The sequence below is a fragment of the Sphaeramia orbicularis genome, chromosome 1 (assembly GCF_902148855.1).
Source record: "Sphaeramia orbicularis chromosome 1, fSphaOr1.1, whole genome shotgun sequence".
Lineage (NCBI taxonomy): Eukaryota > Metazoa > Chordata > Actinopteri > Kurtiformes > Apogonidae > Sphaeramia > Sphaeramia orbicularis.
In genome coordinates, this window is record NC_043957.1 from 54,661,584 (window position 1) to 54,686,032 (window position 24,449).

At 37.2% G+C, this 24,449-nt stretch overlaps 1 protein-coding gene across 1 annotated transcript in view; it reads right to left on the reverse strand.

The window, feature by feature from the left end:
- The window catches only part of LOC115417934 (scavenger receptor cysteine-rich type 1 protein M130-like), a 44,811-nt gene that overhangs the window by 18,525 nt on the left and 1,837 nt on the right, over nucleotides 1–24,449 (reverse strand). The window contains exons 3-4 of the mRNA XM_030132156.1: nucleotides 1,405–1,434; nucleotides 39–212 (exon numbers count right to left, since the gene is read on the reverse strand). Coding sequence (XP_029988016.1) covers nucleotides 39–212; nucleotides 1,405–1,434 — 204 coding nt within the window. The remainder of the gene's footprint in view (nucleotides 1–38; nucleotides 213–1,404; nucleotides 1,435–24,449) is intronic.

Here is a 24,449-nt window from a genome sequence, read left to right on the forward strand (position 1 = left end):
CAGTGTAAGGGTTAAATGTTCAGGATTAACGCTCTTACCTGAACAGCTCAGCTCCAGCAATGAGGAGGGACGTTTCCAAGGTGTAACACAGTCACTTAGTGAAGGTTCATCACACTGTGAGCTGATCTGCCAAGAATCTGTAACTGAATCTGAGCTTTTGTGTCTCACTGAAACAATAGTTCCACAGTCGAGTTCTGCACAAACTCTGTTTCCTAACTTCATGTACCAGTTAAACCCATCCACTGGTTTCCAGTTTTCATCCTGTCGTTTCATCTCCAGGTCACCACAACAACGACTGGCTCCTCCCACCAACCTGAAGTGGGCTATATAGAAATAAGACAGAGCAGTCAGAGTCCAGACCAGAACCACAACACACCATCTAGACCACATTCATTGGATTAATGACAACATACGGTTTGTCTTTATTTATAGTGTTTTCAGTCTATTTGTTATGTTCCGACGCACTTTTATTTTTCCCCCTTTGTCTTTTGTGGGTTTTTTGTTCTAATTCTTACTTGACACTTTTGGGTGAATATTGCTCTCTGTTATTTTTTTTGCCTTGATAACATTTTTGGGATAATAGTATGTATTTAGTGTTTCTTTAACAGATGGCCAATTGGTTTTCCCGCCGGCTGAGCTTATAAATTGGACCAGTGTTGGGCTCTCACTCTCTCTCTCGCCTCCTGCTCTTTCCACCTCCTCCAGCACTGCCGGCGTCCGGAGCGCGCACGTTGAGGCGCGCATCCGCTCCACTCCTCCACGCAGGTTGCTCTATACCAGCAGGGTTTTTGTTAGCTTTTTTGTTAGCTTATCCTTTTGTTTGACCGACCAGGTGGATCCGGACGTCCTGTTTTTGCTTTTCCTTTCATTAGGGCTTATTTTGAAGTTTGCTTTATTTGATAGGGTAGCGGTGCGCTGGCAGCTTCTACGGCCCTGTACAGGGTTGGCCTGTCCAGCGCACCGTCCTTATGTTTAGTTTGCCGGTCCACTCTGGTCTTTTCCTTTGTTACTTTGGGCACGGGGGTTTTAAAAAAAAAGGGGTTTTTGGATTCTGCTTAATTAAAACCATGTTGGTTACAACCGAAGAGAATAGCAGAAGAACAAACAACTAAATGCAAATAAATAAAGTTTTTTTCGAATTATACTCCTTGACTCCCCATGTCCTTTGTAAATATGTTTCACCCTTCGGGTTGTAACACTATTTGACATATTTTATGTCTAAAGGAAAAGTAAGTGAAAAATGTCACCCACAGGAGTTGAGTGTCATCAGTGGAGCTTCTGTAAACTAAATAATCATTGATGAATCAACTACATTTTGTCTAGTTTGTTCAGATGGAGATCACTTTAACAGTCATGTTCAAGTTTCAAATCCCTTTCACAGCACTCCTTTTATGTATTTCTTACCTGTTGAAGTGTTGTTTTTAGCCAGGAGCCCTGCAGGGAAAAATGCAAAGTACATCAATGAAATATATGACAATATTCTGGTTACAAATAAAACATGTTGTCATTACAAAAGAAAATGGAAACTCACAATCATCAGGTTTGATCTAAATATGTCTGAACACTGTGGTTTGAAACGTCGCCTAAATAACAAACCAGCACACGTGACACTGATGAAGGTTATAATACAAATATATGACATTACTTAACAGCAGATGAACAATGAGAAGCTGAAACCAACACATTTATTTAAATCAAGATCAGTAAAACTGGAGGAATCATGAATTAATCAACTGAATTAAACCCAGACTTGATTAAACTAATTATTGTTTAATTTTTAGTTTGATGGTTGTGTTAAAGAAAACTATTGAACCAGAACTGATCTGCAATTATTAAACTAATATACTGATCATTTTAATCAATTGAACCTAAATATTGAGTTGAACAGGTTTCATCAGTGTATTGTGTAACAGTAGTTGATGGACAGATTGTGTAACCAATCAGAGAGCTGGAATAGCATCTGCCATAACTATAACTCTCCGCCCGGACGTTCGAGGGGGATGGCTGCGTTGTTTGTGTTATTGAAATGACCACGGACTCGCTACCTGTCCTCACTCGCCCATGATTTATTCAACAGCCGCCATTAAAACAATCAACTCAACGACGCACATGCGCACAACAACTTCCTCCTAGACAATATGAATCAATCAGGCAAGAAACATTAAACAAAACTGTGAATTGCTTGTTTTAAATAAAACCTTTGTAAATGCATTTGATTTTTAAACAAAATATGTAACAATTTTAATAACAACAATTTTAAATGTAATATTAACCCTTTCATGCATGAATTATGAGAACATTAATCAAGATTTTTTTCTTTATTCCTCTTTGGGCATTAAAAAAACAATGCAATTATTTATTTAGTTTTTTCTTATGAAGCTATTTTTCATGGAGTTGCAAAAATGTCCACTAAGCTGGACACCATGCCTTTAATTTTTGAAGCAAAGGAACATGTATTTACTGATATACTGTGTGAAAACTATGAAATAAAAACATTAAATGCTGCTAATTTGATGTTTTCTCACATTTTAACATACACTACATACAAAAAGTTATGGATATTTTTCATTTTTGGGCTTTTTTTTTTTTTTTTTCAGTTGGGATTCTTGCACAACGCTTTTTACTTTTTTGTGTGTGAATTGAATTGAAACACTTTTTTTTTTAAATGACCAGACGTAGTTTTATTTACAAATGGCAAAAATGACAAAAAAAAAAAAAAAAGAAAAAGAAATATCCTTAACTTTTACTCTAATACTTGTCATTACTCCTTTCATGGACATAATATGCCAAAAAAAAAAAAAAAAAAAAAAAACTTTTGTTGTTAATTACAGTCTAATAACAATAACAAGGAATTGAACTCAAACACGTTAAATCGGGTTTAGCAAGAACAGCAAAGTTAAAGTAACGTTTTCAATGTCGGTGTATGGGATGATGCACACACATCCACTGTGTCGGATGATATGAAACTAAAACAGCAAAATCCATGAATATATACAAGAGAAAAGCAGTAGAAGAGCAGTCCACTGTAGTGACCAGTATGCATGAAAGGGTTAAATTTATATAAACCTACATTTTCCCTCATTAACTAAACATAAATACTTCACCCGTGCACTTCAGAACCAATACATACAAATCTATAATAATACCTGAGAACAACCAGACGTCTTAATAACCCATTAAGAACATCTCAAAGAAATAATGTGCTTTTTAAAGTACAAAAAAATAAGGCATTTTAAACTGTCACATAACAAACAGGAAGGGAAGCAGTAATGTTGGTGAAGGTACTTCATGTACTGCTCTGTGTTGAGAGGGAAAACAACATCTGTGTGTTTCAGTCTGATCCATAAATCCAATAAAGACGACTTGAAGACAGAATCTGAGGCTGAGGGAAACCAGAACAGACATTTTCACTATTATATCACATGGTGTTGATGAAATAAGTTAATAACGGTCAAAGTCAGCGGCTCATTCTTCTAAATAAAGTCTGACATCACTGTTTGAACAGACAGGATTCATGTAACCACCAAGATTTGATTGGATTCACATTCATCTGAAAACTTTTGTGAATGCTATGATTTTGTCACATTTCTCTTGTTGTATCTCATGCTGGTCACATAAAAAGTGTGATTTTTGTTTTTTATTGTTCATGGGTCTGCACCTTCATCTCTTCAGTCATTTGTTCCCCTGACCTCTGAACAAACTGCAGGAATAACAATTGCAAACTTTCACACATTTTTGCACCTGGTGAAAAAACGGCTACTCTCAAACCAAACCTTTAGCCATAATAAAATGTGATGAAAACCTGCGTAGAGTGTGTGAGACAGACTGCAGTGATAAGAGTGAATGGTTGGATGGGAATTAAATTTTAATATGGATGGAGTTATAAAAATGCATCTTATACAGGTTTTTGTATGTTTCAGTTTGCATCAATGTCTGCTTTTTACTAATGACAACATCAGCCTGCCCTGGGGCTGCAGGTGGAAAGAAGCACTAGTGTTACAACCTGGTACAATACATCTCAGCTGTTTAAGGTTAATGTATATTGTTCACTGTCCCTGTCTAAATAAATAAATTAATTAATTAAAATAATTATAACACAAGGAGTGCTTCCAGATGGCAGTGCTGCACCCACTTATGCAAAACTGCAGGGACAATCAGCTTTTTCATACGAAGCTACAACAGAAAGAGACAACCTCCCACTTAACTGAAGACCACCACAAATGTTAGAGATTCGTCCTCTAAAACAAAACAAAACAAAAACAAAGTGGTGCCAGGCACAAAAAACCCTGCCCCTCACATGTATTGTAGCTTATTTTGGCATCGAACCAGTTAATGTCATCATATCTACATGTGTGCCAATGTCAGCGTATGAATTGCCTCTATATACGTATGTGCCAAGTTTGAAGTAAATTGAAACAAAATTGATGTTTTTATAGACATGAAATTTCAGCCTTTATATGTAAATGTACGGAAGTGTATTGCATTCACACACACACACACACACACACTTGGCTGTGCTTTTCCAAATTAATGACATAATTATCTCATAATTACGAGAAAAAATAAGTTAAAAAAAAAAAAAAATCGCTTCTGTTTTTCCGAATTAACCAGATGCTGTTTTCTGAAAAAATGTATATTCGGCTCTGTTTTTCCAAATTAATGAGATAAAAACAGAGCCAATTTTTTAATTTTTTCAGAAAACAGTATCTCATTAAATATAAAAAAACAAAAAACAGCCAATTTTTAAAAACTCATTTTATACTGTTTAATGAAAAAAAAATAAAAAATTTGGCTCTGACTATTCTCAGTCGGTGGGCCAGTAGTGGCTGATCCCGGCAGGAGCTCTTTCGACCTGTGGTGCTAAAAACAGGGGAGCGTGAAATTGGTTCCATTCTTGTAATTGGTACCATTTACGAAATCGGTTCCGTTTAAGGATCGTGGAACTAGTTTCATTTACAGAACTCAGAACTAAGCTGTGCTCCGACCTCCAAGCCCCGCTTTGTGCCCTCAAAGCCCCGGCTCCTGTGGGGCTTGGAAGGACTCTAAACTGCAGTGAACCAGGAGACCAAGTCGGTCCTCCATGGACCGCGGATCTAGTTCTGAACAATGCTCTCCATCAGGTCCGACAAATAAATTAATACACATTTACACTCCTTTGCTGTTTATATTTTATTTAATGCTGGCGAATGTCATTTTGTTTGACTTCATTAATGTCAACCCCAACTCCCACATCGCCGCATCGTGTCCTGCAGGAAGCCGGGCTACAGGGTCCGAGTGCCGGCTGCGGTCGGGCTTGCAGACCGGTGCCTAAGCTGCTGTGACTTGGTACACCAAGCTGCAGTACGGACCTCCAAGCTCCAGGCTTTTCATCAGCTACCAGCTACGTTTAACTTAAACAAACATCAGAAGACCAGTTCCGTGCTGGTTCTGAATATGCTTTCTCAGATCTGCTTCTGTGTATGGAACCAGTTCCATTTAAGGATCTCAAAACCAGCTCTGTTTAAGGATCTCAGGATCAGTTCCCTTAGAGGATCATGGATCTTATTTTGTTTACAGAACTCAGAACCAAGCTGTGCTCCAACCTCCAAGCCCCACTTCGTGCACGTATCAAGCCCTCCAAGCGCACCGGTCTGTAAGCCCGACAGGAGCCGGCACTCAGAGTCTGTAGCCCGGCTTCCTGCAGGGCACGATGCAGCGATGTGGGGGTTGGGGTTGACATTAATGAAGTCAAACAAAACGACATTTGCCAGCATTAAATAAAATATAAACAGCAGAAGAGTGTAAATGTGTATTAATTTATGGGTCGGACCTGATGGAAAGCATTACTCAGAACTAGATCAGTGGAGAGGCTTGGTCTTCCGGTTCACTGCGGTTTAGAGCCCAAACAAGCCCCACAGGAGCAGGGGCTTTGAGGCACTAAGCGGGGCTTGGAGGTCAGAGCACAGCTTGGTTCTGAGTTCTGTAAACGAAACTACTTCTATGATCCTTAAATGGAACCGATTCCATAAACGGTACCGGTTATGAGAACAGAACCAACTTCACGCTCCCATGAAGGGTTTTCAGCAACACAGGCAGAAGGAGCTCCTGCCGGGATCAGCCACTACTGGCCCACTGACTGAGAATAATTAGAGCCAAATTTTTATTTTTTTCATAAAACAGCATAAAAAACATTTTTAAAAATTGTCTCTGTTTTTCTGAATTTAACGAGATACTGTTTTCTGAAAAAAAATTAAATTCGGCTCTGTTTTTACGAATTAATGAGATACTGTTTTCTGAAAAAATAAAAAATTTGGCTCTGTTTTTACGAGATAATTATCTCATTAATTTGGAAAAACAGAGCTGAATTTAAATTTTTTCAGAAAACAGTATGTCGTTAATTCGGAAAAACAGAGCCGAATTAAATTTTTTTCAGAAAACAGTATCTTGTTAATTCAGAAAAACATAGCCGAATTTTTTTTTTTTTTTTTTTTTTTTTTTCAGAAAACAGTATCTTGTTAATTCAGAAAAACATAGCCGAATTTTTTTTTTTTTTTTTTTTTTTCAGAAAACAGTATCTCGTTAATTCGCAAAAACAGAGGTGAATTTATTTTTTGTGTGTGAATACAATACACTTCCATATAAATGGGAGAAGAAAAAAAAGATTTTAAAAAATCCTAAAAAAATTCAACTTTGACCTACTTTTCCCAAAATTTAATGACATCTATTCTGGGTCACTGACAGTCTATAAACCTAATTTGGTATGAATTCAACCAATAGTTTTGCTGCTACATACATTTTAAATTTAGCCCATTACAAGTAAATGGGGGAAAAAAAGATTAAAAAATAAATAAATAAAATACTTTCACCTACTTTTCACAAAATGTAATTACATCTATTCTAGGTCACGGACAATTTATAAACCCAATTTGGTATGAATTCAACAAATAGTTTTGCTGCTACAGACATTTGAAATTCAGCCCATTAGAAGTAAATGAGGAAAAAAAAAAAAAATTCATAAAAAAATAATACTTTCACGTACTTTTCACAAAATGTAATTACATCTATTCTAGGTCACTGACAATCTATAAACCCAATTTGGTATGAATTCAACAAATAGTTTTGCTGCTACAGACATTTGAAATTTCACCCATTATAAGTATATGAGGGGAAAAAAAAAAGATTTAAAAAATTCATATAAAATTTTAACTTTGACTGACTTTTCCCAAAATATAATGAGATCTATTCTGGATCAGTGGCAATCTATAACCCAATTTGGTGTGAATTCAACCAATAACTTTCCTGCAAGAAGGAAAACAAACAAGCAAACTAACTAACTAACCGAACCAAAAACAATACCCCTCGCCTACCCATCAGGCAGTGGGATAAAAATTATTTTGGGAAACCAAGCTTGCCATCATTGACACTTCCCCTCAACTGTATTCTACACGTTGAGTGTATGTGACTTCTTTTAATTGTGATGTTTTTTAATTCTTTTGTGCTGTTTCCCTTTTTAATTTCCTTCGTGCCTGCTACAGGGACAACAAATGGAAATTAACGTCAACGCTATAATCTGGTCTTTACTCTGTTTAATGTTCTTTATATCAAAATCACACAACACACCTGTAACCATGCAGATAAACCTCTCAGACTGTGGTTTACCCTTTCAGTTTTCTATCCGTCCATCATTACTCCTACCTTGGATCCATAAAAACATACAGATGGTCCACAGTCTGCGATCCATGTCCAGTCAGATAGTCTTCTCTTCTCTGAGTCGTCGTCTTTACTGTCTCTGTCTCATCTTTTATCAGGACACAAGTCACATCCTTCCTCATTCTTATCTCCTCATCTCCTTTCCTTTTCTTAGTGTTCTCAAGGCTGCCTTAATGCACGGGCTAACCGGGGCTGAAGCCCAGGGGCTTACTGACTTAAGGTACCTATCATTTTACGGACTCGATAAGCATATAAACTAACATCGATTTGTAATTTGTCAGTTTTCCTGTCAATCTTTTTATACGTACTGTACGCACATCTGAAGCTGCTTCTTGATACCAATTGGTAAGCCCAGCCTCGCCCCCATGTGTCAAGAGGTCACGTTCAATTACAAAATGTCAGGGAAGAAGAAACATGAACAAAAGAACAGTGGCACGAAAAAAGCATGATCGAGAGTCAGAATTATTAAAGTGCACTTTGAGTTTACGCCTATGTGCAGGTGTATGGGTTCTCATAATTTATAGTTTGATCTGTTGCTGCTGTTAAATAAATGTTTTTCTCGATAGTTGATGCTTGTTGATAATATTTTTTTATCATTTTTATCATGAAGTCAAACTTCCATCCATCTTGGTTACAATCTACTCACTGTTGTAGATTACCAAGATACTATATTTTATAATGAGCTTGTAATTTTGAAGGATGGGACAGGGGGGCCTACAACACCTCCCTCAGCCCTGGGGCCCCTACCATTAGGTCAGTGGTTTTCAATCTTTTTCTGTCTGGCCCCCGTTTGGAGCATGAAAAATCTCCCAGCCCCCCTCAACCCCAAGAACATTGTACCTGTGGTGCAAGTATTACTTTTATTGAAAGAAACATCAATATCGTACAAATACTTTTTGCTTTTCCTTGAATAATTTGTTGTGCAAATTAAAAATAACTTAGATTCAACAAGACTGCTCCCTGAGACATTATTTTTCCAAATAAAAATAGGAAATGTGCAATCATCTTACAACTATGACAATAAGGTAAATTTTTTTATGGAACAACAAACAAATTTTGGTAACAAAGATGAACATTATAACAATATCAGTGGCTGCAATGAGCCCGTTTCCATTGCACATCTCAGAACATCAAAGTGCGAACTGTACAAACTGTGCAAAAACACAAATATTGCACATTTGTCTTTTCCAGTCCAGTCCTTGTCCATTCTCCAAACCTAAACTCTTTGTCTAGTCTTGTGACAGATCACCATGGCAGTAGATTTGTTTGTTGTACATCCCTTAAAGGAGTCCAGGGTGCTCCAATACTAAAACATTAGTTCCACCTGATATATGTTCTAACCTGAAAAAAAAAAAAAAAACACCTAGGAATGATCCCATGACCCCCCCGGCAAGCCTTTGTGCCTCCCCCCGCCCCACATTTTGAGAAACACTGCATTAGGTTAAGGTGGTCCTGAGTGTTCTATATCAGATGCCTTCAGATATTTGGGCAGTAATTAATATGCCACTATGAATCCACAATGACTGATTGTTTTCTGAATGTAATCCTTCAATCAGCAAAAGGTTTTATGTGGAAAATCTAAAAGGCTTGCATGAAATTTACCAAATTCAGAGTCAAATTTGGGATTATAGTGAAATATGAGTGTTCATGTAAACTTAGTGGTTGAGGGAACTCATCTACTGCTACTAAGTCTAACTGTGGTCAGTCCAGCTGATGACTTAACACCCATAATGCACCACTCTACCAGAACAGACAGAGTGAATCAGATTATTATTGTTTGTCTCTTTTTGAGGCTCTGTCCGTCAGATCAGGTTCAGATCCAAGGAGTTTCCAGGTCTTGGATACAAAATATAAGTATCACAATCTCTGAGTCCCTTTGTTAACTCTTTAATCTGTCAGTGTTCTTCACACTGAACACAGACCATCAGAGCAGATGAACAGGTGGCAGCTTTGACAAACACACAATTTGTATCATTGTCAATACATTTGGCAGTGACTGTAGTATTCATGAAGTCATTGTGTCACAGTTATTTCAGCATCAGAAACAGGCTTTATTATCCATCCATCCATCCATCCGTTATTTTGCACATCATAAAAAACAAAACAAACAAACAAAAAAAAAACATTCAAACAAGTATCATCATTGTGCAGGAGAGGTTATAAGTCAAAAAAGGCTCATATGAATACTTCCCCAGAAATGAACAATACACAGAGACAAAAAAAAAGGAAAAAAAAAATAAAAATACAATATAACTGAATTAACAAACTAAAGTAAAAACAATAAAAATGCAAATCACATTACAAATCATCAAATCAAATGATATACAGTGTAAGGGCCAACTCAAGAAAATGTGTGGGACGCCATGTTGTCCACCAGGTGTCACCTTTGAACATGTGCCTATTTAGGTAGGAACGTTTCTTCTGAGGTCAGGTGTTGCTAGACAGGAGACCACCAATAGTTTTTTGACTGCACGCCGGCACTCAGTGCCACGCTGGGTGATGTGTTGTGTATTTGTGGGACTTTGGATATTGATGACTATAACTCTGCATGAGCACATTGAAGAAAGGATGAGCAATAAATAATGCAAAGAAGAAGTCGTTTGGAAGGTTTTATTTCACGAACGCAGAAGTCCGGTTAGCGCGTCAAGAATGTTTCCCGTCTACGCTGCCCCTCGGCGGCTTTAAGTTTGGGCTTGGTCGCTACATACAGACTTACATTTTTTCATGAATTAGAGTCCTTTTCAGATACTTTTTAAACAATGATAAAGAAGATGTTTATTGAAGTTCCGGTTGTATATTTTTCCACAGATTTGGTCCAAGATATTTCAGAGAATACTGACAGACAGCAGTTCAGCAGTACGGAAGATAAAATTTGCTTGAATATCATGTAGGATAATTGTGAATAACAGAAGACAACATAAAGAAATTCGGAAAAACTTTGGGAAGAATATGAGTTAAGTGAACATATTTGTACATGAAGACACAGGTCTGGTAAACGTTCACATCAAAAACTGAGAGAAGTTTGAATTTTTGGAAAAGAGGAGCAGATGAGTCGAGTCTCATAGAAAAGCTGATCATTCTTAAAAATTTCTTTTGAATTAGGAGAATCTTATTGAGATAAGTGGAATAGGTTGCCGTCCAAACTGCAAAAAATAATGTAAGGATAAATAAGCAATAATTAAAAGTCAAGAAACAGGAATGATTTATCAATGAATGGACTCAGTTCAAAATGCCAGTTGACTTTATGATTTTTTTTTTTACAGACAAGATCAATATGGGATTTCCAATTCAATTTTTCATCTACAATAACACCTAAAAATTTTATGTAAGAAACCTGAGTTATTTCAAAGTTATCTATGAATATTTTGTTGGTTTCATTGTTATACTTCTTATTTTTGTTACAAAATATGATAAAATTAGATTTTTAGGTATTGAGAGAGAGTTTATTCATCTGAAACCATCTAGAACAGGGGTGTCAAACTCATATTCTTCCAGGGGCCGCATTCAGCCTAATTTAATCTGAAGTGGGCTGGACCAGTGAAATAATAACACGATAGCCAATAAATAATGACAACTCCAAATTTTTTTAGTGCAAAAAATAATATTCAATTATGCCAATATTTACATACTATCCAAACAAAAAGGATGTGAATAACCTGAAAAATGAAATTTGTTTTTTAAAAATGTAAGTGCAATTTTATCAATATTTTGCCTTGACTTGTCCTTTGTACATGTGCATTACAGATCAGTAACAGGCAAAATATGTTTGAAATTGCACTTAATTTTCTGTAGACATTCAGGTTGTTCGTATTTGTTCAGGTTATTCTCATTTTATAGTTAAAGGATATTTTCTTAATATAAATATTTTCATAATTTAATGTTTTTTGCACTAAATCAAAGAGGAAAAAAAATTGGTGTTGTCATTATTTATAGGTTATTATGGTATTATTTTTGAGTTTGATGCCCTAACTTGCACTGTGCAAATTCATCCCACGGGCCGGATTGGAAACTTTGGCGAGCCAGGTTTGGCCCCCGGGCCACATGTTTGACACCTGTGGTCTAGAAGCAGATGATAGTTCTTCATTTGCTTCTCTAATCAGTGTATTGAAATTTTCATGTGATATAACCAAACGTGTCATCAGCAAACAAAGAGGCAAGACAGTTTTACATACTATAGGGAGATCATTCATGTAAATCAAAAAAAAAAGGAGAGGCTCAATAATTGAACCCTGAGGAACCCCACACATTATCTTAGCTCTATTTGAATTATACTTATTGAATAATACCTGTGATGAACTGGCGACTTGTCCAGGGTGTACCCTGCCTTCACCCCTATGTAGCTGGGATAGGCTCCAAGCGACCCCCATGACCCTAGTGAGGATAAAGCAGGTTCAGAAAATGAATGAATGAATGAATGAATGAATGAATAATACATACTGTTCTCTATCATTTAGATAATCCTGTTGCCAGGTCAAAGCAACATCACCAAATCCATATTTCTGTGATTTTGCAATAAGGATGTGATGATCAACTGTATCAAATGCTTTGGATAAGTCTAAAAATATATCCCATCCATCCATCCATAATTGATAAAATAATGCATTTACTTTTTTAGGTCTGTTGATTTAAAGTCATGACTCACCAAATAAATAGAATGTTGCTTATTTTCAGAAATCTCTTCAACAACTTCAGCCCCGCTCAAAAGTACCAAACATTCAGCTACTTTCAGGATTTTAATTCTTTAAAAAACACTTTAATTGTTTGAATTATGAATGATTTATTACAAAATAACACAAAAAAAATTAAGATTTTTCATATAATTAATGATGTCAGCAGTGTGGGGGTCTGTGGTTTCTCTGAAGGCAGTAACAGTGGTCTGTAACTCCACCACCATGGCAGCAGCAAGTGATGGACAGGCAGGGGCGGGGGCGGGGGCGGGGGGTGAGCGGGGTTCTTTTTCCAAATAACCTCTGGAGTCACTATGGACTTCCACAGCTTCTGTAAGAACAACCTCTGTCTGAGGTTGTTTAAACACACACACACACACACACACACTTTTTTTTCCCATTTTATTTATTTATTTAGACAGGAACAATACACAATATACATTGACCTTAAAAAGGACAGACGTAGTGTGCCAGGTTCTGGCACTAGTGCTAACTTCCACCCGTAGTCCCTGAGCAGGATGATGTTATCATTTAAAAAACAGACATTAATAAAAACTAAAACATTAAGAAACAGTAAAAAATGCATATTTATAACTCCGTCTATATAAAATATTTGTTCCCATCCAACCATTCACTCTTATGTCCCACTGCAGTCTGTCACACACACTCTGAGCATGTTTACATCACATTCCATTAAGGCTACAGGTTCAGTTTGACAGTAGATGTTTTTTCACCATACAGGAGAATGTGTGATAGTTTGTAATTGTTAGTAGTTCTGTTGGTAATGTGTTCACCTGTCACATGGCAAAACATGAGAATGCTGAATTTGCAAATGCTGTTTTGTGTCTTGGAACCCTGCACTCGCCGCGGGCTGTTGATCAAGTGGTTCGAGATGTTTTTCCAGAACTCAAAGAAATAAACCTTTTCAAGGAAGGAGCAGCAGAATTATGGATAACCTTAAACAACAGACACACATTTGTATACATGATTATGTTTTCGAAGCTTAAGATCTTATATATGGACAAAATTGAGCAGTTATGGAATGCACACACACGCACGCACGCACACACACACACACACATCACATATTCAAAGCCTGGATATTCCTCCCTATGAATTAAAACTACTCTGTGGCTCATAACCTCAGTCACAATAATGTTCGTCATGTGATGATACAAGATGACAAACACACATTTATTTACATGGAACACTGAAGATTCTATCCTCCACCCATGGAATGTGTCATCAGTGTCAAATAAATCATGGATTAACAGTTGTGTTAAATGATAGATTCTGATGGATTTTACAGTTATTTCTGTAAAACAGTCTTTTTCTAGGTTTTACTCAGTTTTACTGGAGAATCCAACTATTTTATTCAGCAGAAGCTTTAACCTCCTAAGACCCAGGAAATGTCAGCAAAGTACAAGCTTTTTTTTGTTTTTATTAAATAAGTGCCTATATTGGAAACATCATAATGCATGAGTTTTTTCAGATGCAGTTTTTAAAATTTTTATGGAATGTCCTTTGTGGTGGACAGTTTTCTTTTCTTTTTCTTTTTTTGTATAAAGTTGTGAAACTCTTGTCCACAAATGTGAACGAAAAACCCATAGCTGGGTCTTAGGAGGTTAAGATCATGTTAAACTCAGTAACGGAACTGAATCTAGACACAGAAACATTATTCCATTACACTGAGTTGATTTTTATCATGACAAACTTCCTGTTTCTCTGTACACGAAGGCATCATGAGGCACGACAGCATCAGCCAATCTACATGTTTTTATCTATTATTGTGATCACCATAGCAAAACCAGAAACCACAGGAACCCATAGTGTGAATGGTTTAAGTCTTTCCATCCTGTGATATGGATCAGCACAGTGATGGGTGAGATTGTCAGTAACATAATGTGCTGCACACTTTTAATACCCCTCAGCCAAATACAGCAATGTCGTTGAAAAGACATGTCTCCATTTGACCTTGAAAAGTAGATCAAGGTCACCTATTTTCAATATTCTTCTGCTCCATCCCAAGATGCATCCACTGTATAAATTTGGTGCAGATATCTCAATGCATTCTTCAGATAATGCGACCACGTCGTTGAATGGACAGACAGACGACAATACGATTACAATACCCCTCTGGCCAGAGTTGACCCAGGGGTAAAAACAGCAGAGCCGTTTCTGAGTGTTGGTGTTTTCTTTGAATTTGTTACTGATCAGCTGCTAAAAGGTAAAGAAAAGCAAACTAATGTGAGTTCAGTGGTTTAAAGATATATCTACTAGGCCTGTAACAGTACACGTACCGAACCGAACCGTTTCGGTACACACTTGTTTGGTTCGGTACACAGCTGTACCGAAATGGCACAGTATGTTGACAGAAAGAAAAAGGAACAAAAGACGTTGTTTGGTGCAGAACTTTAAATCTGCGCAAGTTCCACACGGACATGTTGAAGGATGCACACATTGACCCAAAATATGAAATAGCAGCTGATATAAGGTTAAAAAAGAAACAACAAATATGATGTGAACCTGGAAGGAAGAGACTGAAGACCCTCCGCCATCATTACAGTCCAGTTTGGGATCACTTCAGGTCCCAGTGAAAGACAACAACGAGGAAAGAGACACGAATAAGACGGATGCTGTTTGCCGCCTATGAACTACGGTAGTTCTAAAACACTTACACTAGCTCTGTCTGTCTCTCTCTCTCTCACACGCTGTAAAATAGAGGAATAGAACCCGGAGTTGGACGTTGAAGGTACATAAAGTTTCACTTTTGTTTCACGCCAGCATTAGTTACGTTAGTTATGGGACACCCCCCCCCTCCCCCCGATCCGACCAGAAAAATTAAACAAAACAAAACAAACAACAAACCATCCCCCCATCAAATTGCACCCTGCACACGCACACACACGTACACAAAGTGGCCTAAACAGTTTGTTTCTGTCCTAAAATAAATAATTTGGTTAATTTTGTTGTCAATGCTGCTCTTCAGTTTGTTAAAACAGAATACCAGTTTACCCTCTTGTTAATGTTCCACTTCATGTGGAATTTTTTGTTGTTATTTTTCTGCAGAATGTGAACTGACAGAACTGTGATTAGATTTTGTTGTTTGTTCGAAACTACCTTTCAGGGAAAAGTTCAATACTAATGTGTAAAATACATTTAGTAATACTAATAATTTATTTTGTTTTCTATTTGATTTTTAGCAGCAGAATTATATTATTTCTGTTTTTCTATATTCTATTGTCTCCAAAAATTGGGGGAAAAATGTTCAAAAATTCATAAATGTATTAAAGACATTTTGAGGGTTTTCTTTCTTCTCGTAATGAACTGAAAAAAAAAAAAAAAGAAACATGGCTTTCAAAACCGAAAACATACCAAGCCGAAAATTTTGTGTACCGTTACAGGCCTAATATCTACTGCACTGACTCCAGGTTTCAGTCCTGAACATCAGTGGAAAACATGAAATGGGACTGATGAACTGGTCCTTCCTCATATGGCTGAGGACAACCTTTCCCACAATGCACTGCAGCTAAAAGATGAGTAAACCACAGAAGAAGCAGCAGCCTTGGTGGACAAGGCTGAAGTCATGTTTGCAGTGAAAACTTTAGGGAAACAAAAGTGATGAGTGATATTTAGCAGCTGATTGTCCATTTGTGCATCGGTTTCAGATGATTTTACAGAGTCAGAAGCTTCACACTATTTAAAAGATTCTGTGATGTGACCAGGTTTTGTGTTGTGTTTACATTTTATATGAACTCACACATATTCTCCTCTAACTAGACTCATTAACACACACATTAGTAACATACAGAATCTGTATGAGTCATTATGAAACACTTACTGGTGCCTTATTGTGTATGAACATATTATACACTGACTCTGCATTAAATTGATCCATGTTGAGCTGAACCATGAGCATTATCTGTTTTCTGCATTGAATCCTGAACATGCAGTATATTCATGTGCTGAAGGAGCTTGGATCTCCTTGTACGTCTGTCAGTTGTAGCTGGGCTGCTTACATCTGTGCACAGACGTTCATCTACAACTGAATGTTAAATCAATATTATTCGGCTCCCTCAACATCTTGGAGTAAATACACACGTTCATGTTAAATCAGTATCATTTGGTTCCATCTACATGCTGGAGTAAATGTATATTTCCATGTTGAACCTGTAGACCCTAATCTGATTATAGTCTGGATCTGTTGTTTTTTTGTTTTTGTTTTGTTATCAGATCTTGTTGTTTGTTACTGTGGTCAACTGACTCAAGTGTTTACTTCTTCACTCCTTTCCAGATTTGGAAATAATGCCAAATTGGATTAAGGATTTATTAATATAATAGGATAAAATTCCTTTTGTTTGTCTCACGTTAACTGGCTTTTGTTAGTGGCTGTAATGTGTTTTTTATTTGTCTGAAATAAAACATTCATTCATTCAGTGTTGGATATTACATTACACATAGGTTGTTATTTTTTTCACTAAACTTAAAAAGTCAGTGTTTAAAATCTTGTTGGTTCTTTAATTGACTATATTCTGGAGTAAATGTACATGTTCATGTTAAATCAGTATTGTTCAGTTCTGTCTACATCAGTGACGTGCAGTCAGAGGAGGCAGAGCCTTCCTTGTTAATCTTGAAAAGAAAAAAAACTTGACTATAAAATACAATAAATGTTGATAGTTGTCAGCTGGTATGTCCTATAAACTCATTTTCCATTCAAATCCAATATTGTTATTATTATTATTTATTTTTTGTCAATTAGAATAGCAGAATTTCCGCATGCTCCATTCAAATACAGGGAGGAGATGCGCCATGAGGCAGCGCTGTGCTGTGCCTCCAGGAGAACTGTCTCCTCCCCTCATGAACTCTGCTGGTACCCGATGAAAATATTGTGTCGCTGTCCCTCTGCATATCACAGTTAAAATGCTTTCAAACACTCTGATTATATGCTCTATCCTTCCATAATCTGCATAACGTATGGAGTGTATTTCTGTAATGTGTTTAGGCTCGCAGATTAATCATAAAACCACAGTGAAAAAGTTACTAGGGGAGGCAAACAGTACCCCTGCCTCATGATAGATGGCGCCTGTGAGTCCACACATTCATGCGCTTATAATCGTCTTCGTTCTTTTTTATACACTTTAATTCACCAGGATCGGTGCATAGATTTCATGTACAAATAAAGGTAAGACCATAAACTTTTTTTATTTTTAGTTTGAAATGGCTCTTTTTGAAGGTTTCCTGTTGAGTTCCTGCCAGTCTACCTATGCTGACTTGATGCAGAGCCCATATACCCAGGCCATTCCTTTTGCTCACTCTCTCTATTCCAGTTTCTCAGGCCACCATATATTTGTAGATCTGGCTCTGAAAGAGTCAGTGCCTCCCCAGCCATGAACCCCACTGCACATCACTGGTCCACATCCTGGAGTAAATGTATATTTCCATGTTAAATCTATAGACCCTTATCTGGTTATTGTCTGAATTAAATTTTTGTATTTTTTTTTTTCTCAATTCTGTTGTTGGAGGTTAGTTGGAGGTTGTACTGTGATTTATGTTTATCTGAAATAAAATATTAATTAATTCATTCAAGGTTTAATATTACTTTAATATAGAACACACAGTTTTTTTTTCCCCCTAACTTAAAACCTCACTTTTTAAAATCTTATTACATCCTGAAGTAAAAGCACACAGTCATATTAAATCAGTATCATTCGGCTTGGCCCTGAATGGAACCCTGGCCTCATTAATGACCATTAAAATGGCTGACCTGGAGCCCTGCTCCCCCACAGTCACCCAGGCCTCCAAGAAGTCCCCAGGTCAGAACAATCAGGAACACACAAGTTAAGGAGTGGTTAAGGCTTTTTGATTTTCAACAAAGGTTATTGTTCATTTTGCATTGCTCATCTATTTTAAGCACTTTATTGGTTCAAGGTTTCTTTATTGTTACTAACAGTCCATAACCTTCAAATTTAGTGTTCATTCATTTTCTGAGCCCGCTTTATCCTCACTAGGGTCACGGGGGTTGCTGGAGCCTATCCCAGCTACATATGGGCGAAGGTGGGGTTCACCCTGGACATGTCTCCAGTTCATCACAGGGCTGAACATATAGAGACAAACAATCACTGTCACATTCACACCTATGGGTGATTTAGATTTACCGATTAACCTATCAGTGCATGTCTTTGGATGATGGGAGGAAGCCGGAGCACCCGGAGAGAACCCATGCAGACACGGGGAGAACATGCAAACTCCACACAGATAGGTCCCACCCCCATCGACTGGTGTTGGAATCGAACCCAGGATTCTTGCTGTGAGGCACGAGTGCTAACCACTCTACCACCATGTCGTGCGTTACATTTAAAAAACTAATGAACTAAAATAAAATAAATTTAAATGAAATACTCATTATTAATTTTCCAAAGCCAAAGGGAGCTGCAGCAGAGGGATGGAAGAGCCACATGTGGTTCTGGAACCACCCAGGAGGATATATAAAAATGGAATTGACAGGAGGAACCCGTTAGTACTCCTCAAGATGCAGTGGTGAGCAGAGACATGGAGGATCAAACACCAGGATATCTACTAACTGTCCTCCAACAATTTTCTTTTTATTGGCTACGACACAGACAACATGCTGAGCCTTCATATGTTATTTATAAGTGAAGTGTGAAATTGGAGTGGTTTTATGGGGGCTGGAGCAGATTAATGGTATATCAGTTAATTTCAATGGGAAAAATGATTTGACATACAAGCAATTTGAGTTAAAATTATTTATTAATCAGAGAGTAAATTCAGTCAATCAAACCTTATGTTTTTGGAACATTTATACAGTTTGGTGAAGTTCAAAGTGCATCACAGGTGATGTAAGTTAATTAGACAGAACAAAGTTAACTGGTAGAGATGAGAATAAATCAAAATGTCAAACACCAAACATTAAATAAAATTGAAGAAAAATAAGTTAAAGCAATATAAAATGGAATACAACACACAAAGAGAATTATAATGCACATACAAATTAAAAAAAATAATAAATAATAATAATAATAATAATAATAATTGACAAACTTATCATGGTGAGCAAAATGATCATGCCTCATAACTTTTTGGTTGTTTGTAAATGTATTAAAAACTCAAATTTGAAGTCACGTCATGCAAAAGTGTGTGAAAACTTACATTTCAGGACTGCCGTGTACTGCAAATGGCCCTTTTTAATTCAAATTAACTAAATGCTAAATCTAGACTTTCTCTTGATATATAAGTTTCTTCACTGTTACATTATTATTTTGTTCAAGAAAGTAGTTCCTGCACTGTCTAGTTATTGTAAGTATTGTAAAATTTTCTAAACTGTGTATTTTTGATTAATGTCTCTGCCAAAAGCTCTACTTTTTCTCTATTACTGATTGCTGTTCTGTCACCACTAATTAACACAGGTATTATTAAATTCCTTCTAATTCCTCCATTCATCTTAACTAATCATGCCCCATACATCTGATAGCGGACTTTCTTTCCCTATTGTGTCCAATATGTGCGTTTAGTCAATCTGATAATGCTCCTTACTTCTGCCTGTGATTTTTTTGTACTGAATCGGTTTGTCCAATGAATGCTGCTTCTTTAACTGCCTGAATGCCCTGTTCCTCTTTTTAATTGCTTGTCTGCAGTTTATATTGTTCTATCTGGTTCCTCTCCCATCATTCACGCATACTAAACCCCTTTCCACCATTTAGTCCTCAAAAGCTTCCCCATTTACATGTTTTCTTACTTCCCCACAGTGTACTATGCAGTGGCGATATCTCATAGACTGCAAGGCTTCCCCTAAAATTACGAAAATTAAATGGTTAAATATGTACGGTTGTGTTGACATTTCATTGACTGCAAATGTGTTAGAACATGTTCATCTCAAAGACGAGTTCATTCAGAATCCGCTTTATCACTAATCAACAGACTCCATGTTGTTCACTTCTCATACATTCCCGTTGCGCTGTTTTCTCATACGATCTCTGCTCAGTGCATTTGCTCGTAGACGCTCAGCGTCCATGCACTTCAATGGGACTGAGTGGAACAGTTTTTTTCATTGCCTCAAAACTGGACGGTAATTGGATAAATGGCACGATGTTGTCCCACCCCCGTACACCTGGCGTCTCTGGGGGTGAATGGAGCTGTGGGCGGAGCTTGGCTGGGCTGGACGCCAGGTTTACACATGCTGATTGGAGGATCAGTATAAAAGGCTGAATCCCGTTTGATTGACAGCTATTTTGAGATCTACTCCTTCTCTTGACAGAGTTCAGTTTAATACCGTCGCACATTCTGCTGTGAAATCAAGAGAGAAACCACTATGAAATTACTTGTTCATTTCTTGCACTATAAATAAAACACACTCATTGTACTTCCTTGTTTCAATTTAACACAATTTCAACATTTTCTTGTTTAATTGGTACTATAAGGTCACTGACCATTTTCTTAAAAAGGAACGGAGGGCCGTATATCTGTTTAAATAACTTGACTTTTTTTTTTGATGTAAGCCAACAATGAACTTCCCCTGTCTGAAAGACGAGCAGCCGCCACTGGTACTATGTGCATTCAAATCTCCACACCATATCACCTTACTCTGAGCCGGCCCACCCACAGTGTTTAATGTGTCAGAATCTATTTGATTGCATGAATTATAATAGTTAATTGCTAATAGCTCATTCTTTCCTATCCATATCTTAATCCCTATTGATTCATGCTCTGCTCCTATGAGGGCTGTTCAATAAGTTCATGGCCCCACCCAGAAATACTGGTTGTTATAATACAGGATGTTACATTCTTTCGTGATGGGATAGTGATGCTTGAACATCGATGGACCAATTGCATTGCTGTAAATGGAGATTATGTTGAAAAATAAAATATAAATTATCAGTCTGTGTTGTTCTGTTCTGGGTGAGGCCATGAACTTACTGAACGGCCCTCGTATGGTCATAATCTGAAACCTTGTCCGACTCTGCACAAATCAATCTACCCCTATCATTTTGAACTGTCAAAAAAAATCCCACTCCGGCCTCAGCCAAGTTTCCTGTACACATATTAGGTTAGGTTTACATTGAATCTTTGATACAAATGTTTGAAATTCCTGACCATTAGCTATTAAGCTTCTAGCATTTCATTGCAGTATAGTTAATACCACGAGGTACCACCACTGCATGGTTGAGACTTTGAACTGTTCATCCCTCCTTTCAAGATCTCTAATATCCAGATATTTTTCTGTGGACTTGATGACTATTTTAATCTTTTCTGTCTTCTTAGCTGTTTGCGCTGAACAATTTATTACCTCAACCATAAATAGTATGAAGTCACGTCCCTTCACAATTAGTGTATCTTTTTTAATCTTACTGCATCCTTCACAAGACTTCACCACTTTAGTATTTGCAGTGCTTGCCCTCATATTTAATTTGTCTGACTGCATGGCGAATTTCTTAGCTGCCTCGGCATAAGTGATCCTCTGTGAAGTTCTCAGACTTTGCACCTCAGCCGCTCTCTTGCTAAACTCACATCCTCTGTAAGCAGAGCTATACTCTCCTCCACAACAAGGTTATAACTAACTGAAACTGTATTGTGTGCTTACTAAACTAACTAAAACATATAAAAATTATGGATAAAATTCCCTTTGTTTTCTTCTTTGTCAATGTCGGATTGATACGAAAGTGATTTATTTTACTCTAGCAATTTTAGCTAGCGGCACCATACGGTAATTCACGGTCTGTCACTTCTCGTCACTTGTCGTTTACAGTCGTCTTGTGGTCCCCACTCTACCTGGAAACATGGAGACTAAAGCTGGGAGAAAGCAGCAGAGTCCTGTCTGGGATTTATTTGAATACGACAGCGAAGAAGATAAAAAAAAAAACTAAAATGAAGCATTTAGAAAAAAACAAAAACTAATAAAAAAAAACTAGCAAACCTGCCCTAAAAACTAATTAAAACTAACCGAATTAGAGAAAAAAAAAAGTCAAAACTAAATAAAACTACACTATAAAGAAAAATCCCAAACTATTATAACTTTGCTAATGCTATAATATTGAGATTAGCTACTGTGAGTCCATTTCTTATTTGTGTAACACCTCCACTCCACTCATCTATGGATAGAATGACTAAGCTCCTCGACGGCACACTGTGTACAAGCTGAGAAACGTACCATCGTGATATTACATGATGCATACAAACTCCTCTTTCTCTTCCCTCACATCTCATGTGTGAATGTGAGTGTGTGTGGCTGTTACCCTAACATCACAGATGAGTTGTAATCCCTTTGTAGAATCTGTTAATCCATCCTGGATGACATGGCCGTTGTCAAGACAACAAAGCACTGTGCCTCTCCGGTCTGACTCCCCTTGTCCTCCCTTTGCTCATTTAATCAAAGATCATTATTGATGGATTACTCTCTGTTGCCCATTTCTTGTTGCTTTTTGCATCTTTCAAATGGAGCCAGATTATATTTTGGCATGACATATAAATCCTCTAAGAATATGGCAGTCTTTTAAGTTCATTTTTAAGCAACAATGTGCTTAAAAGGATATAAATCCTGTTTATGTGTCTATCTGTTACGTCAGAGTGCTCCAAATTGCCTTGGAATTACTTTGCCCTAATGGCATACAGCTGCATAATCTTGCATAATCTTAACCCTTTCATGCATAGTGGTCACCACAGTGGACAGCTACTCAAAGCTGTTCTCTTGTATATTCATGGATATTGTTGTTTTAGTTCCATATCAGCTGACACAGTGGACGTTTATGCATCATCCCACACACAGTAATTCATACCATTACTGTAACTTTGCTGTTCTTGATAAACCTGATCTGCAGTATCATGTTTACGTGTAAAAAATTGCTAATTGTTATTAGACTGCAATTAACAGTTTGGGGTTTTTTTTAAGATTTTTTTTTTTGTTGTTGTTTTTTTGCATATAATCTCCATGAAGTGAATATTTAGTGTTAGAGTATGTCAAAATGTGAAAAAAAACCCATCAGATTAGCAGCATTAAAAATGTTTTATTTCATAGTTGTCACACAGTATATTGGCAAATACATGTTTTTTTTTTTGCTTCTAAAATTGAGCGTATAGTGTCTAGCTGACTGGCCATTTTTGTAACTCCATGGAAAATAGGTTCATAAAAAAACTCAGTCGTATTGTTTTTTTTTTTTTTTTTTTTGGTTTTTTTTTTTCATGCCTAAAGAGAAATAAAAACACTCAGGGAAAAAAAAAAACTTGATTAAGGTTCTCATAATTCATGCATGAAAGGGTTAAAGGCTACCACTGCTTCACTCCCTCTCTCCTCATGGTGCTCACATTGGTAGTGAACATGCACCTGCACTCATACATACGTTCACACACTATCCAGTGCTCCCCAATCACTCTGCCTTTTCCTTGGCTTTTAACGAGTCCCGACAGGACTGTTGTACGGATGGGCTGCAGCTCGTGGCGCGCTGACTCAGCAGGAAATTACCATTCAACATGTACATTAGTGCACTAGTACTACGCTGTGATATAATACAACACCACTGGTGCACAAACCCAGAGGACAGAAGCAGTGGTGGTGGAGGGGCTCAGAGAGGAGAGGCATCCATCCCACTACTATAATTCAACAGCTGACACCAACCAGGTTTTGGCAAGATTTTACCCCAATTAAAGCAACACAAACACATTTAAGACCACTACAGGGAGCACAGCCACTGCTGCCCCAGTTACAGACTTCTGTAATGAAGAAAACTGGCCTGCAAACACTGAGCTCAGTTTGAGGTCAGAATTTTGTATTAGCCTGTCACAACGGAACCTGAAGATGCATAAAGGACAACTTTTAAGATAAATAAAGGGAAGAAGAAAGAAGGTAATGTGAGAGGTAATAGTGCTGAAAGAAGCAGCAGTGGTGATATTTAAGGCTGCAGCACTTGATAGTTTATTGGCATCACTCTACCTGGAAACATGGAGACTAAAGTTGGGAGAAAGCAGAGTCCTGTATGGGATTTATTTGAATACGACGGCAAAGAAGATAAAAGATACGACAAAACTAAAATTAATACTAAAACTACACTGAACAAAAATATAAACGCACCACTTTTGATTTTGCTC